Raw genomic sequence first — 21,238 nt, 5'->3', positions numbered from 1 at the left:
CTGGGGAGACAAGCTGGGCAGCTAGCCAGGAACTTCCTAATGCTGGCTGTCTAAGTCTGACCCCATGCCACAGCCACCACGTTTAGCTGAGATAGGCCAGAGAGGGGAAGGGCCGGCTACTTACTGTCAGGACAGCAATATACTAAGAAGCCTGTCTTTCCTTTGCCTCAGTTAATTGGATCAAGTTACTTAATTTACTAAAAGTTCAAAACCACATCCAATGGGTAGGTCCTCAGATATCAGAGAATACATGTAGCATTATAGAACCCGGGCCTTTGAGAGTTATTGCTTAAAACTTAAAAATCTGAGTGTGGCCCTTTATAGAATAGATAGAATTTATGCCTTTCATGGAAAGAGAAAAAAGAAATTTTCTATCAAATATGTACTGAAATATTTATAAAAATAGCTAAAGAAATTCTATATGTGATGTTTATGGGAAAGGTGTTTAAAATTCAATAAAATATAAAGTTTGTTAGTAGCATTTATCAGATTATACTTGGTCTTCTCTAAGAATGCATTTATAAACTGACAAAAGAACAGCACTAGGAGAAAAGGAGATTAAAAAAAAAGATGTTTCTTATAAACACCAAAATTCAAAAGCAAGTATTTGTAGGCCTCCAGTTGGCATTAGAGTTATCTTGAAACTGGTCTCTAAGACCCTGGTGTTTGAAGTGTATTCTACTAACACCACTTCATCGTGCAGTCTGGCTGCAGATCCAATGTTGGCTGAGGGTCAGGTATATACTGTTTAGACAAACAGAATGGCCCCTTGGGCTCTAGAGTGTATTCTTTTTTAGAGACTACAGAACAGTGGTTCTTACTGTCTGTTTTTGCCATTGTTTAGGAGAGATACACAGTAGCTGAGCAGAAGCAACATTTTGAAATTCCAGTGGCTGTCAGACAGATTAGACCAAAAAGGAAAAATTAAAAGGGAAGTAAAAATGTTAGCAGAAAAGTTCTTTTTATACAAAATCATTAGTTATTCTGACCTGCCAGACATTTATTTCAAAAGGCTTATGTACCATGTAAACTGTAACAGAAGAAAAAGAATTGAGTAACAGCAGAAGGGAGATTTTAACAAGGAGCTCAATTCTTCCCACTTACACACATCTATACATATATATATATATATATATATATATATATATATATATATATATATATATATGTATAGATGTGTGCTGGAGCATGCGTCGGAATGCCCCTTTCTCGTGCTGAGCTTTCCTGGAAGGATGAGCTTTGTATCAAACTCTTAGTGTTGTATTAGGGCATTTGCCTTATTATAACTGGTCAAAAAGTAGTAGGAAGCATAGCTTTGTCCATTTCACTACTCCTTGTTCTTACCTGGTTTTTGTTCTAATGCTATTTATGTATTTTGAAGTATGTGTGTATTTTAAATATATGAAACTTATTACACACACACACACACACTGCAGAAGTATAGAGGACAGCGGGGCATGGGCAGTCCAGAAGAAGAGGACCCTTCAGTCCTCTAGAGAACCCTTAGTGCCCTGCTCTAAAGGTGGTGAGACTCTGGGATACCACAGCCCTGTAAATGAAATACCTGATGGGCTACGTGTGTTTTATATCGTGTGTGTTGCTGGAAAAAGATATATGTCTATATATTCCACTTGCCTGGTTATTGTTATAATGCTGCATATATTACATACATACATACATATATTCTGTGTATATGTGTGTAAACATATATGTAGTGTGCATGTGTGTAATATGTGTAACACATGCATAATAACCAGGCAAATGGTTCCTCTTTTTCTGAACTGCCTTTGCCCCACCGCCCTCTGCACTTCTGCAGTCTGGAGCTGGCGCCCTGGAGGGCAGAGTTGTGCTGGAACACAGAAGCACGTAAGTATGTTGTATGTGATTCGAAGCTTTTGAGTCGATTCTTAATGTGGAAATGTGTCATTTCCTCCTTCAGAACACAATGACAGATTCCACAATACTTTTGGAAGATGTACAGAAAATGAAAGATAAAGGTGAAATAGCACAAGCATACATTGGCTTGAAAGAAACAAACAGGTAAGTTGATCCTGTTTATTCCATTTTTGTTTAATTCTATAGATCTTTAGTCTTCAAGCCTCTTTTTTTTTTTTACTGCTGTTAGTATCAGTATTTATTTATGTTTCACATTTTTTATTGTTGTTCAAGTACAGTAGCAAAGTATTTATTCATTGCTTTAGTAGCTATCTGACCTTCAAAGGGAATCCAATTTTTTTCAATATATTCAATAAAAGCTCATAATATAAGTTAGCGTTTTTGATGAGAGGTGTCAGGGAAAAGTTCTTTATATCAAGGGGATATGTGTCTGTATCTTTAAGGTCTGAGCCTTCGGGAAGAAAACCCAGCTGGTCACTGCTGGACTGACTGTCTCGGATAGTCACATTTACTTGTTGTTCAGGCTGGTTATGTGTGAAGGTTTGCAGGGGCCATTGCAGCTTTCAATCATCAGAATGTAATGTGAAGACAAAGGAAGTACCTGGAATCATATTAGTGTTAGCCATATAATTCTAAAAGGGTTCTGTAACTTCTAGGGTGGGGCCCTGATATTTGAGACCACGTTTTTGTCCTGTTCCCTAAGGTGTCCTAAGAAAATCCTAACTCTGGTTTTATTCCATTTACTCTAAATATGAATGAAATTGCAGGCGGCACTTAGCTCAGTCACTCTACATTCAGGAATCTCAGGTGGGATGGCTGAGAATGCAGGATTTGAACCATCACTAAGTGCCTGAACTTTCCTGAAGCTTTTCTGTAGCTGAGGTTATATCAGAATAAAGCTCATCTCTGGAATTCTGTCAGCCTTCCTATCACTGCCTTCTCCACAGAGCCATAGTGCTGCTGAGCTCTGAACTTAAAAGACCACAGGCTTAAAAGTATATGGCCCGTGATGATTACAGACAAAGACAGTTCTGGAGATTTTTATTTTAGTGTACAGTCTGGGTCTCCTGATGTATAGTATCACGACTGGTATGTAGAAATACTTCGCAAACTAAATATCTTCTTTTATGGGGAAGGGTAGAGAGTGTTTATTAAAGTATTAGGTTAAACTTGAATTTTAGTTTATGAATTTAAATTATAAATAACACATTTTATATCTGACACATTTAAGAATGTGTCAGTATAAAAATAGCTAGATTACACTGTTCATCCATCAGCTTTTCAATTACCAGATATGTATTGCATGCTTATTTCATGCCAGGCCCTGTGCCACACGCTGGGAATAGCAGCAGTCCCCAAGGCAACTGCATTTACAGAGTTTAGGCTGTTGGGGAGACGGCTGAGAGAATTCGGACTTCACTCCAATGGTTGTGGAAGCTGTTGAAAGATTTTAAGTAGGAGAATGATATAGTGAACTTTGAGTTTTAGAAAGTTAACCCTGGCATTTATGTTAGAGACTAGATCGTAGTGGAACCAGGTTGAAGGTATAAAGACCTGTTAGGAGGCTATTACTATAATGGAATGATGGATTATGGTGACTTTGACTTGGTTGGTGGCAGTTGGGATTGAAAAAAATAGGGGACTTTGAAAGATACAGAAGAAGCTGAGGTTAGTAAGCCTTGTGTTTTGTTGGATGTGTCAGTGAGGAACAGGGAATGGTGAACGGTGACTCTAAAGTGTCTGCTGTGGATGCTTGTTTGGATGTGATGGTGCTACTTTTGATCCTGGGTCTGGGATGTAGGGAAGTATGGGGTGGTGATGACTGGTAGATTTATAGAAATTAAATTTCAGGAGCTAAGACGACATCCAAGGAGAGAAATCTATTAGGCATCTGAAAATATAGATCCAAAGCAGGAGAGATGTGTGGGCTGAAATATAAATGTTGAAGGCATGAGCATATAATAACACAATTGAGACCATGCAAATAGATGAACTCTTCAGGGTTCGGTGGTAGGTGGAAAATAAAAGAGCACGCTCTGGAGTCTGTTCTGTGTAAACATCATTTCCACAACAGAAGTCTAGGAGGGGGACTGAGAACCTGGGCTCTGGCACCAGATGGCCCCGAGCGCCACTGCTTTCCTGCTGTGTAACCTCCAGGTATCTTACTTCCAAGCCTCCATGTCTTTCTCTGCACTGTGGCAAATGACAGACATGGGGTTACTGGGAGAACTAAATGAAAAAATACGTACAGAAGAATATAGAACAAAACTGACACTTAGCAAACACTCAACAATAGTATTTTTATTAACTTATTAATATTAATTTCAAAACATTTTGAAATGGACCGTGAAGTTGCCGCACGAAGGCGCTAGCTGCAGCTTTCACTCTGTGTGTGTGGCTGCCGTGGTCAGTCTCTCGTGTGATAAGACCACTCCGCCAGGTGAATAAAGTGTGAAAGACATAACCTCTTCATCATCTTTTGAACCATTTCTTATTTTGCAGGAAAAATAGCTGTAGATCCTTGATTATTTTGTTTTATTTTCTACCCATTTATATGTTGCACATTTTTTAAAAAAAATTAACCAAAGTAATTTTTGTGATAACATCTTGAAGCTATCTGTAATTAACGAAATCAATATATTGACAATAAAATATTGAAATACCATGTGCTGCTGTTGACCATCATCATCTCATTCCCATCCCGTATTCCTTTGTGTTTTGCATTGTTGTTCCTTTTGCATGGAAGATCATCTGCTATGGATTTCCATGAGCTGAATGAGGATGGAGAGCTGTGGCTGGTTTATGAAGGGTTAAAACAAGCCAACAGGTTATATTTGTCTCCTCAAAATGGAATGTTATTAATTTGTTGTTTTTCTTACTAACAGTGGCCTCCTGACTTTAAACTCTATATTTCTTGTACATTAATTGTCTTCCTGGGTAAATTTCAGTAAAACATAGAGCATTCAGCCGGATACCTTCCTAAAAACCCTCTCTACCTAAGCGATGCTATTAAAGCTGAAAGAGAGTGATGGAGGATAGAAGAGTTACTGCCCATTAAGTGAAAGATGCTATCTAGTGTTCCCTTCAGGCACTGAAACTTGTGAGTGCTCCTTCACCAGGAGTTGGAAGAAAACCAACACCAAAACCAACTAGAGCTCGAACTCCTGCAGGAAGAGATTAATACCTATTACTTAGTGGCTCCTTGTTTGGAATAATCATTGATCTAAAGGACATGTGCCTGTGGTGATGTGGCTGCATTCTTATGTAGTACTAGGTTGGCCCAAAAGCCCATTCAGTTTTTTCTGTAAAATAAAAGACACATTTTCCATTTTCACCAATAACTTTATTGATTTGGATATTTTGAGTCTGTCGGCTCTCTCCCGCTATTGGCTTCTAGTGGGTAGAGGCCAGGGGTGCTGCTAAACATCTTCTAGTGCATCAGACAGCCCCACAGCAAAGAGTTATTTGGCCAAAACAAACCACTTTGGCACGTTCAATCAGTCACAGCACCTTCTCTGTACACTGCACAAATCTTTTGCGTTTCAGTTGCGTTTTTACCTTTCTTGAAATAATAAAGCATAATGTACTGAAAATGACACGTATCTTCTTCCGTCTTCAATATTAAAATGGCCGCACAAAATATTCACCAATTTTGATTTTTTTTGAATGCACGCTGATATGACAGCTGTCACAGTCCAGTCTAACAAAATTATTTTTGAATAAACTTAAAAGACAACTGAACACGACTAGAGCGTCGTACGGAAAACACTAAACAAACTTTTTGGCCAGCCCAGTGTTAGCATTCTGCCTAACAGCCGTGCTTAGCTCGTGGCTGGCGTTCTGTGCCCACATGAAGGTCGGATTTGTGAGACGGCAAATCCAGGGTTGCAGGAGGGTTTCCGGCATCGCTGCAGCTCCAAGTAATTACCCAGACTCAACGTGTTAAATATGTTTGGGGGAGAGCAAATCAAATTGAAACAGCAACATCTTCCTAACACACTCTTCTGCTCTAGTGACATTTGTGTCTTAAGAATCTCATAAAAATAACCATTTCAGTGATTAAGTTGTAAAAAGTACTTAATATGCTATTTGTTCAAGGGGCTTCTGCTTATTCTGCTTCGTTTGTTCTATTCATAAACCGTTGTCATTAACTTTCTGGTGTTGTTATTGGTTCAAATGTTCTTGCAATTTTATACTCACTAAAATAGTTTTAGTCTGCTCTTACCAGTTTGCTTGCAGTGGCATTCATACATTTTGCCCAGCAGTTGGTAGCCAAGGGGATTAGAGTAAAAGAACGTCTTTTCCTTCTTCATGCCAATTAATTCCTCACTGTAACTTTGTTTTGTGTTCAGGAAAGGGGTGAGTGTAGAAGTGGGGGTGAGGGACGCAAGGTGTTGGGAGCATGCTCTTTCTGCTGTTCTCACTGCCAGTGCCGTGGTCTGCTTACAGGGACAGCTGACTCGGGTGCTTGTGTTCAGGGAAGCAGTAATCCACTTTGTTGCTCCTGTTAATATTTATGGGGACAAAGAAGATGACAAATTTAAAATATTTTATATGAAATCTCAGAACTACCTGTCCAGATTTGGGCAAATCTGTATATATTTCAGAAGAGCGCTCCAGCCTTTCTGTTCTTCACAGATAAGAGTAGATAGTAAAAAATTGGGACTCTGGTTGCACCCTCTGCCTGAAATTAGAAATGCTGAAATTCTTAAAGGCATATTTAATTAGACCAGGAGTTTGTGATCTTGCTCTGTAGTGCAGTTATTTTGTGGCAAAGGTACCGTCTTTGCCAAGTTAAATGCTAGTTCATAAATCTAGTCAGCCAGATTAAAGCTATGTCTTTTAATTGATTATTTTACTCATCATTCTGGTGAAGGAATAAAAGCTAAAACTCTCCTGCTTCTCAAGGCCTTTGAGAACTCGATACTTGTGGCAGGGTCCACAATTCAGAAAGACACAAAGGTGAGCATTCGCCTCCTTTTCTGGTCTTGTTTGAGTTTCCTGACCTTAGTCAGGTCAAAGGTTACACAGTTGCTTGCGTCCTTGCTTTTCCTGCCCTTGAAGTGAGCACAAAGCCTTGCCCCCACCGGGCAGGGACTCTTGTGTCATCTCCCTTTCCTATCTGTGCGGCTTCTCCCCAGGCTCCTGGAATCCCAGCTCCAGTCTCAGAAGTGGAGCCATGAGAACGAGGCTGAAGCCCTCCGTGGGGAGATCCAAAGCCTGAAGGAAGAGAACAACCGGCAGCAGCAGCTGCTGGCCCAGAACCTGCAGCTGCCACCCGAGGCCCGCATCGAGGCCAGCCTGCAGCACGAGATCACCCGGCTGACCAACGAGAACTTGGTAAGCACAGGGGCCGGGCCCAAACGCTCCCCAGCAGGCAGTGCCCAGCTCTGCAGGATGCTCCTAGTTTCTTGTTGGGAAAACTCACTGCCCCACACTTGTTACCCTCTTACTCGACAGAGGCGGAGTGAGGAAAGTAGCACTCTGTTGGCAGAAGTGAACCAGGCTTATGTGCAGGTTGTGTTTCTCACAGAAGGCTCTCTCAGACCTCACTTGGAGGGCCTGAAAGGTATCACCCAACTCTATGCCAGGCTTTTGATACCCCTGTTTCTATACAAAATCTGTATTGTAGTGTCTGCCTGGTTTTGAGAAAAACAATTTAGGACTGGTAGTGTTTTGTCTTTCTTTATTTTAACTCAGGGTTGTAATGATCTATAATAAATAAATAGCTTGGATTTTCTCTGACGATTTAACAATGTGAATTATCCCTCCGTTACTCCTTTAGTGATCATTTTACGTTCCAGATAGTTTTCTAGTGCCAGCTATGTAACTATCCTTCATATTAATCAGAAGCAAAACCCAAGGGCGTTCTTTCCCCAGCCTGTCTGTCCCTGCGAGGCCGGGAGGACAGCGTGCTGTGGGGGGCTGCACTGCGGGAAGGGGAGAGAAGGCTGTTTCCAAAGTGACTGAAATGTCACTGATTTGCGGGCGAAATCTTCTGAATCATGAACTATTTTTGAAATGTCATTTTATTACTCAAGTTTGTCATTGCTTGAGTTTAACTAACAATGCTTAAATGCCTAAGAATTGATAAATATACTAAATAATATAAAAACGATTGATCATTGTATAAATTTGCTGCTTTTAAATGATTGTCTTCAAATACAAGGTGAAACTGCAATAAAAATGCTGCTGCGTGGCATGTTCCCAGAGTTCTTTCACCAAGTTGATTAAGCATTCTCTTGCAACCTTGTCTGTAGTATTAATTTTCTTGGAAATTTTCCATAGCTAATACAAAAATAAAGTAAACCCCCAAATTCTAAGTTGGTGGTCTAGTTAACGAGTTTGTCTGAGATTTAGGAAAATGCTTTGTAGGTCAGCTGCTTCTCCTGCCTCCCAGACTGCTAATTCAGGAGAATGGACTCAAACTTAAATACAGGGAATGATGCACTTTTTCAAAATCATTTTAGCTTCTCAATCTTAATTGTGCATTTCTTTAGGGAGCACTTGAGCAGAATATTAGAGCAGCTGTGAACCTAGGCTTAGTTCTTGGAAACACTACCCTGCATAACCCGCCCTCCCACTCGCCCCCCAACACAAACAGAGATGGTTTTTCTTCCTCCTCCAGTGAACATGCTTCGCAGGCCTCCCCCATGCTGCCTGTTAGGGAAGGAAGGTTCACAGTTTCTTGCCAGCCTTCCCACCTTCAAACAGGAGTGCCAGTATTGCCGTTATCATCACTTCCATTTTCTCTGCACTCCCTACTGCTGCCGCCGCTGCTGGCAGCAAAAAAGTGCAGCAGCTGGTGAGAGGGTCTGAGGCATGAGATCAGAACAGAGCAGCCTCGTCTAGGGCCTGCAGACCACCAGTTTGTTTACCTGCCAAATGGTGGCATCCTGGCCTTTACCTGTTTCCTCTGAGCATGTGAAATATATGTGTACGTGTACAAAATTGGAATTCTCTATACTACAAAGATTAGAGGCCAGCGGCAGGTGACGAATCAGACTTTTGAGTATGTACTGTTTCATTAAGTCTTAAAATATTTTAAAATTGATTTCACTGAGAGGTAGCGTTCCCCTCAAAGACACAGAGAAAAACGAATATCCATTGTGCCTGTTTTTTCAGTATTTTGAGGAATTATATGCAGATGACCCTAAGAAGTATCAATCATATCGGATTTCACTTTACAAACGGATGATTGTATGTAAACTCAGAATGCTTTTCTGTTGTCTTCTTTGCTTCTTTTAGCTCCCTGAACCTGAGAGGCTGCCTGCTCCTTCCCCTCTTCAAAAACTATTTACAAAACCTGTTTCTCCCTACAGCTCTCTTTCAGCCAGTGGTGTCACCTCTGTCAGTGTCCTGCATTCATTGTCACGTTTGGTTTGTTATTAATGCTAGGCTTGCAGTGTGATGGAAGTCAGAAGTTAAAAGCCCCTACCTAAGTTCAACTGTCCTTAAAACTTTCCACAAAACATTTTGTATATTCATCAAAACTTATTTTGCCCCTTCCCCTTTAAAAGAAAACATTCCACTGGAATAGCAGAACATTTTACGGGCATTTAATTGTTTTGCCCGCATGGAGTCTGCTGGAAAAGACTCCGCAGTGAGCCTGCTATCCATCACGCTGTAAAGGATTTTACTGCATTGTATATTTTAACATTTGGCTTTTGTTGTAGCTGCATTTCCCATGCCTGCCAGTGTTAGCCAGGTGGTGGCTCCACTGATGAGCTTTTCTGTGAAACTAACAGCACTATTTCTGTGGTTTTGTGTCTGCTTTCCTCCTGTGTATTTCAGAAGACCTATTTTGATCTTGCTGTTATATTTCTCATTTTTATCTTTAGGATTTGATGGAACAACTTGAAAAACAAGATAAGACTGTACGGAAACTGAAAAAACAACTGAAAGTTTTTGCCAAAAAAATTGGTGAACTAGAAGGTATTTCAGACATATTTTATCACAGTTGCTGAATCTTGGTTTTATATTAGTATTCTAGTGGCCTAATAGGTTTGCATGTGAATATCAGGGACGGTAACAAAAATGACTTTCAGCAAGCCCAGTGTCTGTGAAGTGGGTACTTTCATTGCAAGATGGGGGAAAATGTGCTTTTCATTGTAGTAAATATTCACAAAGCGGGAGAATCCATTCAGCAAGCGTCAACGACTGTCTTCCATCTGTCAGGCACTGTGCTAGGCGATATTGCAGAGCGGGTAAGAGCACGGGGTCTGGGGCCAGGTCTCTCGGGTTCAGGTCCTAGCCTTGTGCTATTAGTCATCTGATGTTGGGCAAGTTACTGAACCTCTCAATGCCTCACTTTCCCCACCTGTTAAATGAGAATGATAGTGTCTACCTGACGTGGTTTGTAAAGATAAATGAGTTAACACATGTAATGCATTAGTGTAGTTCCTGACACACAGAAAGTGCCATGTGTAACTTAGTTACTGTTATTGCTGCTCTTCTTAGTATTAGGGATACTAAGATGAGTAAGACTAAGTCTCTATCCTCAGAGAACTTAACCATGTAATGCAGATAAAAAGAGAAGTAAATAAGAAAGAGTGAATTATACTTATAAAGAAATGAGTTATCAAAACATCTCATGATTTGTATATGACGACGATGGGAAAATACCTTGAGAAAGAATTAAACATCAGTTGTTATTATGTACAAATGAATCTCATCTTGTGCGCTACTATGTTCATTCTGTTAGTAGGTGTTTATCTAGGGGCCAGGAATACAGCAGTGAGCAGGCTAAGGCCCAATTCTGCACTTACTCCAACACACTCATTGCTCGAGAGATTTAGGGACCCTCTTTGGAACTGCCTTCAAGTCTATGCAGACTGGGGTCATTTTGACCAAACTGATGCTGTGCAGTCTGACTCCCCATCCATTCTCTCAGTGTCACTCTGACTAAGTCTTGCCTGGCTCAAAGAGTGAAGGTCCCTAACGCTGGGGACAATCACAGTAATTACCATGACTCACTCTGTGTGGTTTTCATTCCCCAACATGCCGGGCCTATCATAACTGTTTCTTCTGTTTGGTCTTCCTGCTTCTCTTGGTCAAATTCTGCTCATCCTTCCAAATCAGAGACATGTGCTACATCCTCAACAGCATCCTTTTCTGATCACCCGCGCAGGCCTGTGGCTCCGCCCTCTGTGTACCACAGTTTGACTCACATCTTTTATGGCTTTTCACTGTTGTATTTTTAGCAGTTTTTCTGTTTGAATTATTGACTTCCTCGATGGACTATGAGCTTCCTGAGCTTGGGACCACCTGTTATTTCCCCCTTTTGCACAGCACCTAGCATAGTATCTGACCTGTTGTAATCGTGCCATAAATGGCATCATGGACGTGTACTGTGAAGAGTATAACATTCCCTTGGACATACACATGCTGAAAGATGTAGTTAGAAAACAGATTACTTTGCTGTCATATTTTATATGTATAATCCTTAAGCATTATGTGATTCAGATACTGCATATCTGAATAATGTTTTAAACCTCCAGTCACACACACAGGCTAAATGTCTGTTGGCAAAACTTTAAAAACCTTTATTCAGAGAACTTTTCTGCACTTAACTCTGCACTAATTACATCATGAGATGATAATTAGATAACAGAGTATTTGCTTGAAAGAAACTGATTTCAAAAGCATCAATTTGTGAGATTATTATTTAATGGTTTCACTTGTTATTTTAAGTTTTTACTCAGCTTTAATTGAAGAGACAGTTTGGGATATTTCATGACGTTAGCAATTTTAAGCCATCATCCATCCAAAATCAATTCATCTGTTAATCTATCCTGCCAGCTATTTTCTTAAGTGTGTAAGTAGCACCTGAGAAGGCAATTCATAGATTAAGCGAAACGGATGTTATAATACTCTTAAAGGAAAGTTGAGTTAAATGATACATGTCTAAAGGATAAAATGAGATCCTTATCTGACTGGCCAGTAGCTGACAGCAGTATTCCCCCACCTCCCCAAATTAGAGAATAAAGGAGACTCTTCCAACACTCTTCTCTTCCTGTCTCCTTCTGCCCCATTATACAGAAAATACAAAAAATTACAAATCTTATTATATTTTTAAAATATGTACTATAATATACATAAGTTCTTCTGGTTGAAAATAGCAAGACTCTTGCCTCCTATTATGGATTACACTTAATTACAGAGATTGTTTCAGAAACCAATGAAAACTTTTTTTAAATACCAACATATATTATTCTAGCAGAAATTACATAGCTAAATGAAGAATGTTTCAAAATTTGATTTTCTTTAGGTTATATTTTAATCCAGGAGTGGGTGTTCCATCTCGACTTTCATGGAGTCAAGGAATTTGGAACTTAAAGAATTCTAGAAATGAGTTAATCATTTTATGGGAGAAAAAACTGAGGCCCAGAAACTCTAAGCAATATCCCAGGTTTCAGCCAGTTAGTGGCCAAACCATGACTAGAACTCAAGCCTCCTGAGGACTGCTGACTTCTCTCCTGTGTCTCATTTCTCCAATAGCGTCTCCATTTACAGGGGTTTTCTTGGCTGTCTCAAGCCTGAGATCAAGATCTTCCTGGTACCAAAGTGAGGGAAATACATTTTTAAAAATTCTAGTGCCCTTTCCTTTTCCAGGACAAAAAGGTTTAGAAAGATTTTTCCCTCAAGTATAAAGAATCTATGAAATAGAAATAGGGATTGCTTCAGGTCTTTCTAGAAGGATGTTGGTATTAGATGGAGCATTGGACTGAATGTCCCCCAAGGTCTCCTGAATCTTTGAAAACTGGGATGGCATCCTGGCTTGTCTCTTTCAGTTTTTATATTTACGTGCTGCTGTATAAGGGTTGGCATTTTATTTTAGTTAGTACAAAGATGACTTACTAAACGAATCAAAGTTATATTGAGCTAACATCTATATTTTATCCAATATTTTTTAAAGACTCAAATCTCTGGGGAGAATTCAAAGGCAGAGAGAGCCCTGGCTGGTATGACTCAGTGGACCAAGCACCAGCCCACAAACCAAAAGGTCACCGGTTTGATTCCCAGTCAGGGCACATGCTTGGGTTTCAGGCCAGGTCCCCATTTGGGGGTGTGCAAGAGGCAACCAATGGATGTATCTTTCATACATCGATGCTTCTCTCCCTCTCCTTCTTCCTTCCTTTCTCTCTGAAAATAAATAAAATCTTTAAAAAAAGGCAGAGAAAATTTGTAAAAGAAATATGGCAAATTTTAACTTTGACATTTTTATATAGAACCAAAAATATCTTGGTTAGAGATTTTGCAAAAGGAAAGTGAAGCTTTCTTTTAAAACATGAAATCTCTTAATAAAAATATTCAGCATATTTCATAAATTCTAAGATACACAATTTTTGACATTTTAACATCTCTGAAGTCAGGATGTGTCTCACAACTGTTGATGGGTTACAGCTTAATTGGCAGTGTTTTCCTTCTTCATTGTTACATGAAATAATGTTATTTCATAATCAGTGGCCCCATAGGTATGATGAAATCAGTAGGTTAAAAGCATTCTCTTTGCATCATACAGAGCCAAATATGTACATTTATTGGTAAACTTAACATGCAGAATCTATTTCCTCCCAGTGTCCCCTCTTAGGATTGTTTCTGTGGCTGAAAACAACTAGTAGTATAGACAGCAAGGATGCTATTCTTTTGCCCTCCTTTATATGCAGCATGGACGTGAGCTGTGAAGGCCACTTTGCGTGGATTTCAAAATCCTGACACCGTTGTGTTTAAACTGACTCCAGAAATAATATATGTAAAACTGAATAGTCTAAACCTCCTATCTCTGTGGACACATACAGTTTCCAATCAGCCCTGTGGCTTCCAGATGGCACCAGGCGTCTGAAGCACTAGAAGCCACAGCGCCGATGTGTCCAGTCACAGGATTATCACCCCTTAGATACTGTAGTGTTGACGGACAGTGGTGATCTTCAGCGTTGGCAGTCCTGGTGTGCGCGGCTGCAGCAAGAGGTGCACGGGGTGTCACCAGCCTCTCTGCTTCGTAAGCAAGAGCACTGACGGGGTGGGTGTTCTCTCTGATAACCTCCTCCATGGAACTGGCTTCCCAGAACTAACACAGGGATGGCCCAGGAGAGACAGGGGCTGCACGACTGACACCCTGTGGAGTCGGCAACATTAAACTTCTGAAGCATCTGATCTGCATTTGTTCAACAAGTCTCTGAACGCCAAATAGATTTCTTAACTGCCCCCTTCCTACAGCTAAAACAACCTGCCTACTAGCTGTCTGCACAAACAACACCGGAACTAACTCACGTGTTCCCGTCCCTTCTCTTGCATTCCCCACTCAGTTCTTAATTTTGAGATGATACTGGAGAATTTTTTTAATCCTTAGCATAATACTTTTCCAGCAGCTGCTGGTGACAGTAGCGACCACACCCACTTCTGGAAGGCTGCTCCCGAGTGGTTGTGCTTCAGCAGTTGCAACATCGTGGTAGGACTTTTAGCGCTGTGCTAAAAACAAACAAAAACTGAATAGTGGTTGGGAAATCACATTAAATGGAAGTGGTTGTATCTGCTCAGGAGTTCCCTGGGAATGAGGGACAGCAGGGGAAAGTCAGGGCTTTGCCTTGGGAAGCCTCAGTAGAAAAATAATACATAGCACATCAACTAGTGTGAAGAAACCCTATCCTACCAGCTGTCTTGATGTGGTCTGAACTGATTGCAGTGACAGATTTGAAGTAAAGGTTCCTTTTCTTCAGTGACTAGATTCATAGAGCTAAAGGTGAGGGGGAGTCTTCTGTACTCTTTCTTCCTCCTTGTAGACTATTATGTTTTTCCTTCTGTGGTTTAAAGTCTAAATATCTTTAATCATTCATGATTGATGATGATTCATTAACCAAGAATTAAACCACTTACTTTGGGGACATTTAGTCTTATTACACAGTAAATTTATTATTTAAAAAATGCTTTTGAATCAAGTAAGCTTCTCTGACGTTGAGAGTAGCCGAGCACCGGTGGCCGCCAGTGGCATCACCCCCTGATTCTGCATCTACAGCCGGTGTTGGCAGAAAAGGTACTTAAGGAAGGGACAACGAAGTGGCAAATACAGCGTGTTGCTGTTGTTACTGAATTTATCATTTAAACTATAAGAACATGGAAGCTTCTCACCTTTTCTACCTGGAAAACATATTCCTCTCCTGTTTGTTTTTCACAAAGTGGGCCAGACTGAGAGCATATCCCCGGGGCAGATCATTGACGAGCCCATCCGTCCAGTCAACATTCCCCGGAAAGAGAAGGATTTCCAAGGAATGCTGGAGTACAAGAAGGAGGATGAGCAAAAGCTTGTTAAGAACCTGATTCTGGGCAAGTATTTCCCTTTTCTTTATTCTTTCTTAAACAACAGACATTTATTTCTCCCAGTTCTGGAGACTAGGAAGCCCAAGAGCCAGGTGGCAATTAGTTTGGCTCCTGGTGAGACCTCTTGCTGGCTGGCGAACAGCCCTCTTCTGACTGTGTCCATTGCTAAACAAGAGAGGAAATGGAGGGGGAGAGAGAGGGCACTACTTTCTGCACGGGACAGAAGAGCTTTCTGGTACACGTGTCAGTGGTGGGAGAGACTAGTCACTAATATTTGAAATACTCAACACCAGCTTCTTTAGTCGTCACTAACTACTTTGCATCATAGTGCTGCAGAAGTGTCCGGACCACGTGGCGAGTCATCAGACTGCAGGCACACTTGCCTCAGAGGCAAGTCCCCTTGTCAGGATCCCTTGAGGCCAGGTCTTCTCAGCTCTAGCTGCCTGTCAGACTAACCTTGGAAGCTTTTGTGAGGTACTGTTGTATGGTCCGACCGCAGACTGGTGGCATCAAAATCTCTAGAGGGAAGAGCCTGGCCATGTCTAATTTTTTAAAAAATCTTTCAAGGGATTCTGATGTGTAGCCACAGTTGAATACCATTGCTCTAGGCCATTTAAGTTCCCAAATTTGTTTTCCCTACTTTCCTAGAAAGTGTATAACTAAATATATTAATAACAGTTCAGAAATAGGGAAAAAAAATAACAAAAGAATTAAAATATTCCCGCAGTGGAAGAAGAGGGCTGGACAAATGAAGGGCGTGGAAGGAGCACTTCAGAGCAGCGTGAGGCCATACGGTTGAGTGTGAGCCCAATGGCTCTGCACGAGTACTCTTCAGACGAGGGTGGGAAATGATTAGGGAGTGTGCACAGCCTGAGAGTTGTGAACTGGAAAACCTCTCAGCCTTTGCATAGCACTCCTCCCCCACGTGCCAGGGTGACAGCAGTGTGATTGGCAGTTATACCGGATTTGATGTTCCTAAGGTTCCTGGCATTAAACTTAGTACTGTATGTAGGTGCACAGGTGCTGAAGTTTCAACATGATCTTTATTTAGCAAAAATGTGCCCTGGCTGGTGTGGCTCAGTAGATTGAACACCACCCTGAGAGCCAAAGGGTCACTGGTTCGATTCCCAGTCAGGCCACATGCCTGGGTTGTGGGCCAGGTCCCAGGTGGGGGGTGCATGAGAGGCAGCCACACACTGATGTTTTCCCTCTCTTTCTCCCTCCCTTCCCCTCTGTCTAAAAATAAATAAATAAAATCTTTTAAAAAAAATGTTAAGGAACCACTGGTTTTTAAGCATAAAGTTTAAGCAAAGATTCATCAGTTCAATAAATATTTTGTACTATGTGCCAAGCATTTTCTAGGTACTGAGTGACAAAGTGAAGTCCCTATTACATTCCAGTGCAAGAGGAAAAAATAAACAAATATATAATGGGGTAAAAAGGATAAAGAGTGAAGGTGGGTGTACTTGTTTATATGGAGTTGTCAGGAAAGGCCTCTTTGATAAGGTGGTCTTTTGACAAACGCCGAGGAAGTAAGGAAGCAATTCTTGCTGTCATCTGAGGAAAGAAGATCCTAGGCAGAAAATGGTTAGTACGTGGGCGCTGGGGTGCAGGTGTGCCTGGCATGTGCAACCCACAGCAAGGAGGCCGATTTCACTGGAACCCAGTGACCTGGGGAGGGGACAGGGCCACAGCACATAGCCCACGGTGAGGACTTCATTTTGTAAATGAATGAGGTGAGAACCTACTTGATTTTCCTAACAAGAGGGACGTGATCTGACCTACATTTCCTTACAGAATTACTCTGGTTGCTGTGTGAAAATGTACCACTGGGGAGCAAGGGAGGAATCACAGAGACCCATTTGGAAGCTCTCACTAAAACCTGGGAGAAAATGATGGGGACCTAGACCAGGGCAGCTGGTAGTTGGATTCCGGGTGTGAATAAAAGAAAGGAGTCAAAGAGGATGAGAAGGCTTATAACCTGAGAAGCCAGCAGGCTGCAAGTGCCATTTGCTGAGATGGGGACAACTCTTGGAAGAGCAGGTGCCACAGGGAATTGAGTTTGGTTTGGAAGGGCTCAGTTTGATGTGTCTGAGCCGAGATGTCAAGAAGGCATTTGATACAGGGGACTGGAAATCAAGGGAAAAGTCAGGGCAGGAGATAGAAATTAGGGGGTTGTCATTGCATAGGCAATTAAAATTCACATGCTCCCACTCGCAAGCACTTCTCTTAATGAGCCATTAAAATATGCTTTTCTGTGTGACCTATTTACCCTGAATGATTGACTCTTACATGGGAACTGTGCTTTTATTATCTCTCAAAGCATTTATCGTGACTTTCACTGTTACATAAGATCATTTTTTCTCTTTTTTCAGAACTGAAGCCACGCGGTGTAGCAGTCAATTTGATCCCAGGGTTACCAGCATACATCCTATTTATGTGTGTTCGACACGCTGACTACCTGAACGACGATCAGAAAGTAAGGTCGTTGCTAACATCGACAATTAACAGCATCAAAAAAGTATTAAAGGTCAGTTCACATTCAACATAATTCTCGTAATAAATATTACTGACAGACTCTGCCCCAGAGTCCTCCTCCTTCCTTAGCTGAGAGCCGAGGTGCCGGCTAGGAACGCTTCCCAGGCTCAACTGCTGCCGCCCAGTGTCGGGCACATCCTCCCTTACAGGTTGTCTACACACCTTCTTTCAAAGCAGGACTGGGTTGGACAGTAATCAGAATTCATTTGGTATAATTGCATTTAACTGTGGAATAAATTGTTTCTTCACAGACAAATAGTTTGCTTTAAGGTCTTCCTTAAAAATTTAAAATATTCAGTGGAGTCCATTATATATAGGGAATATGATGCTATCATTAAAATAGGTATTAAATAAGTTCACTAATATATGGCTCATTCATATAAAAAATATCTGATAAAATATTAATTTTTCTTCCAACTTTTCTTCCCATTTTCTTCCAACTCACCCATAATTTTCCTTTTAACCTGAAATGCCTGATTCCACGTGAGAAACAACGTGCAGGTGCTACCCTGACAGGGAAGACTTGGAGGAGGCCGCAGAATTACGTAATAGAGCAGAGAGTCCTCCCCAACAACGGAGCCATCACCGAGACACATTGCATAACCCTCCTCCTAACTCCCCGGAAAAACAGCGAACAGTATTCTTAGGTTTAACTCATGTGTTTCTGTAAGGAGCCAAGGGAATGTGCTCCGGGTACTTTGCTTTCTGATTATCTGACTTAAGGAGACCCTTTAGGACGGAGATGATAGTTAACGTGCCTGGTGGGCTCCCAAATCTAAGACGGCTTTCATGAAACATTTTTCATAGTGGTAAAGTATACGTAACAGAAAAGTGCACCATTTAGCCATTTTCAGTGTACCGTTCTGTGGCATTAAGCACATGCATACTGTTGTGCACCCATGAAACACCCTCCCCCCAGCGTGCGGGCGTGAGCTTTGGACACATGCTAGTTCTCAGTCCCTGTTGCTAAGGTATTCTGTGCAGTTGCTCTGCGCAGTGGTTACTGAAGCACGGAGCTTCTGAAGATTTAACACTAAAAACAGCTGGTGAATGTCTTCTGAGTATAACTCACTTCATTTTTGGTGTTGGTGCTGTATTGTCCGCAGACACAGATTTACTATTCGAGTCAACTCTTAAGAGACAGCAAACCAAACCAACAGGTTTTCTCCCTCTCGCCTTAATGCAAGAAGGCCTTTATCTAATTTAACTAATTATTGTACCAAATTGTTTAAAGATGGAAAAGGAGAGGGTGTTAGAACGTAACACCCTTTGACACCACTTCAGATTGATGTACGTTTGTCTCACACCCTTGTGTGAGTTGAGGTATGTTTGTCTTCTGTTCCTTGTTGGTTTAGCAACGGGCTTTTGTGCGATGTCCGCAGTCCTGATGAATTGCTAGGCAGCTTCTTCCCCTGGCGACTGCCCTGCTCAGGATGTCCTTCATCCCGTTGCCGATTCACTGCTTAGCAACTGTATCCTATATCATTGACAAGATTTTTACCTAATCTGGGTTTCAGTGCTTCCCAATCTTTGGGGTTCTCTTTCGTGCTTTTAGCCCTTTGATTCCCCTCAGTAACCCTGAGGGAAGTAAGTCGGGTAAGTTTGGGTAAGCTGTGGCTTAGTGAATTTTTTTCTGCTAAGCTAACATCCCCAGTGAATCACAGGGAGTCATTTTCTCATGGCAAAAATAACAAATACAAAGCAAAGTAAAAAACAACCAATGAACCCAGTGCTTCAAATTCTCTAGCAATGACGTAAGACTTCACAACTGCAATGTGATTTATTTTTATAAATGTTTATTATGGTAACTGAAAGAAATGGGACTTCTGGTATCTGTACAGTTATTTTCAGGGTGTTATTTCCCTAAAGAAAAAGCACATTTGAGCTTATTCTCTCTTTCAGAAAAGAGGTGATGATTTTGAAACTGTCTCCTTCTGGCTCTCTAACACTTGCCGATTTTTGCACTGTTTGAAGCAGTACAGCGGAGAAGAGGTGAGAAAATCCTGCTTACAAAACCAGCATGCTAAAAAAAGAAAAGAAAAAAACCCAGCATGCTATACTTTCTCTGATCTTTTTAAGGAAAACATGTAACCATTTGTTAATTAGAACCCTGAATTCAGAAGTGGCTTAGAAGTTCATAGCTTTGCTTGATGTTTATTACTTACAGAACTCGGTTCTTACCTCCGAGAGCTGGTATTGTGAAAACACAGTAGATACATAATGAGCATTGATCAATGAATAGTTGCAAAAAAGAATTTTTTGTCACTATGTGGGCTATTCAAGGACTACTTTTAAAAATTAAGTAATTTCAGCTTGCTACAATGCATTAAGGTGATAAGTTAAGGCATGTCCAAAAGTCTGCTTAGCTTTTGTTTGTGGTGGTGTGTTCACCACTTGTTTGACAGACTCTGATTTTTCAAAACGGTCATATGCTCATAACTCATTAAGAGCTGCTTCGTAGGTACCCGACAGCACTTACCACACATTGTTATTTAATTCTTACAACATTTCTTTGAGGTAGGGATTGTAACCCAGTTTCACAGATGAGGAATCGGAAGCTCGGTGAAGTTCATCCGTGTGCCCAAGTCCTCTTAGCCGTAAGGAGCAGAGCTGGGATTCTGGGCTCGGCCGCCTCTGAGAGACTGTGCCCCAACCACTGCTCTCCATGCCGCCCCATCTGTTGCCAGGAGAGTAGACAGAAGCTGAGCAGGAGCACTTCCTGAGCACTGGAGAGAGGCTAGGGGCAGAGGCCTGTCCTATCAAATAATGGGAAATACAAAGATGAGCAAGGTGTGGCCCCTGAGAAGATGGGGCTGACAGACCAGAGTCCCCCAGGGGGTCATGAACTGTCCTGTCATCCCCACTTCTAGACCGTGTTGCCAAGTAGGGTGTAGGGAGGAGGATGCCTGACAGTGGGCAGAATCCACCAAGTAGGCTGTTGCCTTTGTCAGGCAGCGTGACAAGGGTCCCTCTGGTGCAGTTGGCTTTCCATTTTAACAGCCATCACCAAAAGATGAAAGTCACGTGTGGATGCCATGAAGGGCAAATTCTTTATTATGTGCCAGGCTCTGTAGGAATTGGCCTATTTTAAGAACATGATGTGTGCCCTTTGCATACAGTATTTATAAACAGGACTGTGTTTAATGAACTGAAGTTTAAGAGGTTAGTACTTTAGATAATTTAGTGTTTGTCAGTAAACCTCCTGTTTCATAAGTGAAAACACATTGATTTTTTAAATTAAGTTCTCCCATCTCATTCCATCGACATTGCTGTTGGAAAGGCTTAAATGCTAGGTTGCCAAGTTTAGATATTATTCAAAAGCTGGTAAGAAGTGGAATTTTAAGATGGAAACAAACACGCAGCACAGAAAACGGGTATCCTGGCGTTCGTGTGTGGGCTGGCGGAAGCTCTTCGGAGAGAGGAAGAGCAGGGAGATGCTGGCCAGATGGGGTGGACGGACGGAAGGGACTCGCACCTCACGTGGGTC

The 21,238-nt window shown here is 41.4% G+C and overlaps 1 protein-coding gene across 4 annotated transcripts in view; it reads left to right on the top strand.

Annotated features, from left to right (window-relative positions):
- Positions 1-21,238, top strand: part of MYO5A (myosin VA) — a 172,647-nt gene that overhangs the window by 139,805 nt on the left and 11,604 nt on the right. Inside the window, exons 29-36 of one of the 4 annotated variants that reach the window (XM_053928123.2) lie at positions 1,940-2,040; positions 4,643-4,723; positions 7,038-7,236; positions 9,022-9,096; positions 9,738-9,831; positions 15,073-15,219; positions 17,589-17,743; positions 19,654-19,743. In XM_053928123.2, the coding sequence (XP_053784098.1) occupies positions 1,940-2,040; positions 4,643-4,723; positions 7,038-7,236; positions 9,022-9,096; positions 9,738-9,831; positions 15,073-15,219; positions 17,589-17,743; positions 19,654-19,743 (942 nt within the window). The remainder of the gene's footprint in view (positions 1-1,939; positions 2,041-4,642; positions 4,724-7,037; positions 7,237-9,021; positions 9,097-9,737; positions 9,832-15,072; positions 15,220-17,588; positions 17,744-19,653; positions 19,744-21,238) is intronic. The other 3 variants (XM_053928125.2, XM_053928124.2, XM_053928126.2) reach the window with 3 other exon arrangements.

This window comes from Desmodus rotundus, chromosome 7, assembly GCF_022682495.2.
Source record: "Desmodus rotundus isolate HL8 chromosome 7, HLdesRot8A.1, whole genome shotgun sequence".
Classification (NCBI taxonomy): domain Eukaryota; kingdom Metazoa; phylum Chordata; class Mammalia; order Chiroptera; family Phyllostomidae; genus Desmodus; species Desmodus rotundus.
This window is presented reverse-complemented; position numbering and strand designations above follow the sequence as displayed.